The sequence below is a fragment of the Procambarus clarkii genome, chromosome 39 (genome assembly GCF_040958095.1).
Source record: "Procambarus clarkii isolate CNS0578487 chromosome 39, FALCON_Pclarkii_2.0, whole genome shotgun sequence".
In the NCBI taxonomy this organism is placed as follows: domain Eukaryota; kingdom Metazoa; phylum Arthropoda; class Malacostraca; order Decapoda; family Cambaridae; genus Procambarus; species Procambarus clarkii.
The window spans coordinates 41,208,563-41,211,775 of NC_091188.1; the positions used below are offsets into that span (position 1 = coordinate 41,208,563).

Consider the following 3,213-nt stretch of genomic DNA (forward strand, 5'->3'; position numbering starts at 1 on the left):
AAAATGAATTTTGGAGAATTGATTTTTCAATTAATCGCCTGGAAAGAGATGTTGTTTTGCCTATATACTGAGTTCTTTGGGGCTTACAGTCCCCAAGTGGACATTTGAAGGCATAGACGACGTTGGTCTCTTTTAAGGCATTCCCCTTTATGTCTGGAGAGTTTTTCATGAGTAGGCTGGCCAATTTTTTGGTTTTATAGTAAATGGTCAATTGCATCTTCTGATTTTTGTCTGTAGTTATAACGTTCCTATTAACAATATCTTTCACGACCGTTTCCTCCGTTTTATGAGCTGTGGAAAAGAAGTTCCTGTAAAATAGTCCAATAGGGGGGTACAGGTGTTGTGTTAGTTGCCTCTTCAGAGGTTGCATGGCGTTTCACCTTCCTTTTTATGATGTCTTCAACGAAACCATTGGAGAAGCCGTTGTTGACTAGGACCTGTCTTACCCTACAGAATTCTTCATCGACTTGCTTCTATCCTGAGCTGTGGCGGAGAGCACGGTCAACGTAAGCATTGCCAACACTTCTCTTGTACTTGTCTGGGCAGTCACTGTTAGCATTGAGGCACATTCCTATGTTTGTTTCCTTAGTGTAAACTGCAGTGCGGAAACTTCTGCTACTTTCCGTGACTGTTACAACTAGAAAGGGCAGCTTTCCATCCTTCTCCATCTCGTAAGTGAAAATCAACACAGCATTCTGCTCGAATGCCTCCTTCAGCTCCCTCAGACGTCTGATATCAGGTACCTGTGTAAAAATGTCGTCATCATATCTGCAGTATATGGCAGGCTTCAAGTTAATGCCAACTAAGACCTTCTGTGCGATGGTACCCATGTAGAAGTTCGCAAACAGGACACATAGGGGAGAACCCATGGCGACCCCATATACTTGCTTATATATGTGCCCATCAGGGCTCAAGAAGGGGGCCTCTTTAGTACAAGCTTGTAGTAGTTTCCTTAGAATGTTTTCTGGTATGTCAAGAGGAGTACAGGCCGGATCACGATACACTCTGTCCTCTATCATCCCAATTGTTTCATCAACTGCTGTTGGTAAGCAGTGATTATATGTCCAAAGAGGCTCTTATCCCTGTGGCCCGTGTTCCCCGCAGTAAGTCAACAAATTCCTTAGGAGACTTCAGGCAGAAAGTACATGGTACATAAGGAGTCAGCAAGCCGTTGAGTTGCTTCGCCAGTCTGTACGTGGGTGTGGGTATCTAGCTGATAGAGCATTCTGGCTACTAGGTACGACATATATATGTCGTACCTAGTAGCCAGAACGCACTTCTCAGCCTACTATGCAAGGCCCAATTTGCCTAATAAGCCAAGTTTTCATGAATTAAGTGTTTTTTGACTACCTAACCTAACCTAACCTAACTTTTTCGGCTATGTAACCTAACCTAACCTATAAAGATAGGTTAGGTTAAGTTAGGTAGGGTTGGTTAGGTTCGGTCATATATCTACGTTAATTTTAACTCCAATAAAAAAAAATTGCCCTCATACATAATGAAATGGGTAGCTTTATCATTTCATAAGAAAACAATTAGAGAAAATATATTAATTCAGGAAAACTTGGCTTATTAGGCAAATCGGGCCTTGCATAGTAGGCTGAGTACGACGTTCTGGCTACTATGTACGACATACATATATATATATATATATATATATATATATATATATATATATATATATATATATATATATATATATATGTCGTACCTAGTAGCCAGAACGCACTTCTCAGCCTACTATGCAAGGCCCGATTTGCCTAATAAGCCAAGTTTTCATGAATTAATTGTTTTTCGACTACCTAACCTACCTAACCTGACCTAACCTAACTTTTTCGGCTACCTAACCAAACCTAACCTATAAAGATAGGTTAGGTTAGGTTAGGTAGGGTTGGTTAGGTTCGGTCATATAACTACGTTAATTTTAACTCCAATAAAATAAAATTGACCTCATACATAATGAAATAGGTAGCTTTATCATTTCATAAGAAAAAAATTAGAAAAAATATATTAATTAAGGAAAACTTGGCTTATTAGGCAAATCGGGCCTTGAATAGTAGGCCAAAAAGTGAGTTCTGGCTACTAGGTACGACATATATATATATATATATATATATATATATATATATATATATATATATATATATATGTCGTACCTAGTAGCCAGAACTCACTTCTCAGCCTACTATTCATGGCCCGATTTGCCTAATAAGCCAAGTTTTCCTGAATTAATATATTTACTATAATTTTTGTATTATGAAATGATAAAGCAACCCTTTTCTCTATGTATGAGGTCAATTTTTTTTTATTGGAGTTAAAATTAACGTAGATATATGACCGAACCTAACTAACCCTACCTAACCTAACCTAACCTATATTTATAGGTAAGGTTAGGTTAGGTAGCCAAAAAAAGCTAGGTTAGGTTAGGTTAGGTAGGTTAGGTACACGAAAAAACATTAATTCATGAAAACTTGGCTTATTAGGCAAATCGGGCCTTGAATAGTAGGCTGAGAAGTGCGTTCTGGCTATTAGGTACGACATATATATATATATATATATATATATATATATATATATATATATATGTCGTACCTAGTAGCCAGAAAGCACTTGTCAGCCTACTATGCAAGGCCCGATTTGTCTAATAAGCCAAGTTTTCATGAATTAATTGTTTTTCGACTACCTAACCTACCTAACCTAACCTAACTTTTTCGGCTACCTAACCTAACCTAATCTATAAAGATAGGTTAGGTTAGGTTAGGTAGGGTTGGTTAGGTTCCGTCATATATCTATGTTAATTTTAACTCCAATAAAAAAAAATTGACATCATACATAATGAAATGGGCTGCTTTATCATTTCATAAGAAAAAAATTAGAGAAAATATATTAATTCATGAAAACTTCGCTTATTAGGCAAATCGGGCCTTGCATAGTAGGCCGAGAAGTGAGTTCTGGCTACTAGGTACGACATATATACATATATATATATATATATATATATATATATATATATATATATATATATATATATATATATATATATATATATATATATATATATATATATATATATATATATATATGTCGTACCTAGTAGCCAGAACTCACTTCTCAGCCTACTATGCAAGGCCCGATTTGCCTAATAAGCCAAGTTTTCATGAATTAATGTTTTTTCGTCTACCTAACCTACCTAACCTAACCTAACCTAGCTTT

At 36.3% G+C, this 3,213-nt stretch overlaps 1 protein-coding gene across 1 annotated transcript; it reads right to left on the minus strand.

Annotated features, from left to right (window-relative positions):
- Positions 1–473: 473 nt before the first annotated feature.
- Positions 474–869, minus strand: LOC138372706 (uncharacterized). Its single transcript, XM_069338217.1, has one exon. The coding sequence runs from the start codon at positions 867–869 to the stop codon at positions 474–476; it is 396 nt and encodes a 131-aa protein (XP_069194318.1).
- Positions 870–3,213: the final 2,344 nt, after the last annotated feature.

What these genes read in the sequence shown, in the direction of transcription:
- LOC138372706 (XM_069338217.1), bottom strand. Translation starts at nt 869, where the DNA reads ATGGGTTCTCCCCTATGTGTCCTGTTTGCGAACTTCTACATGGGTACC.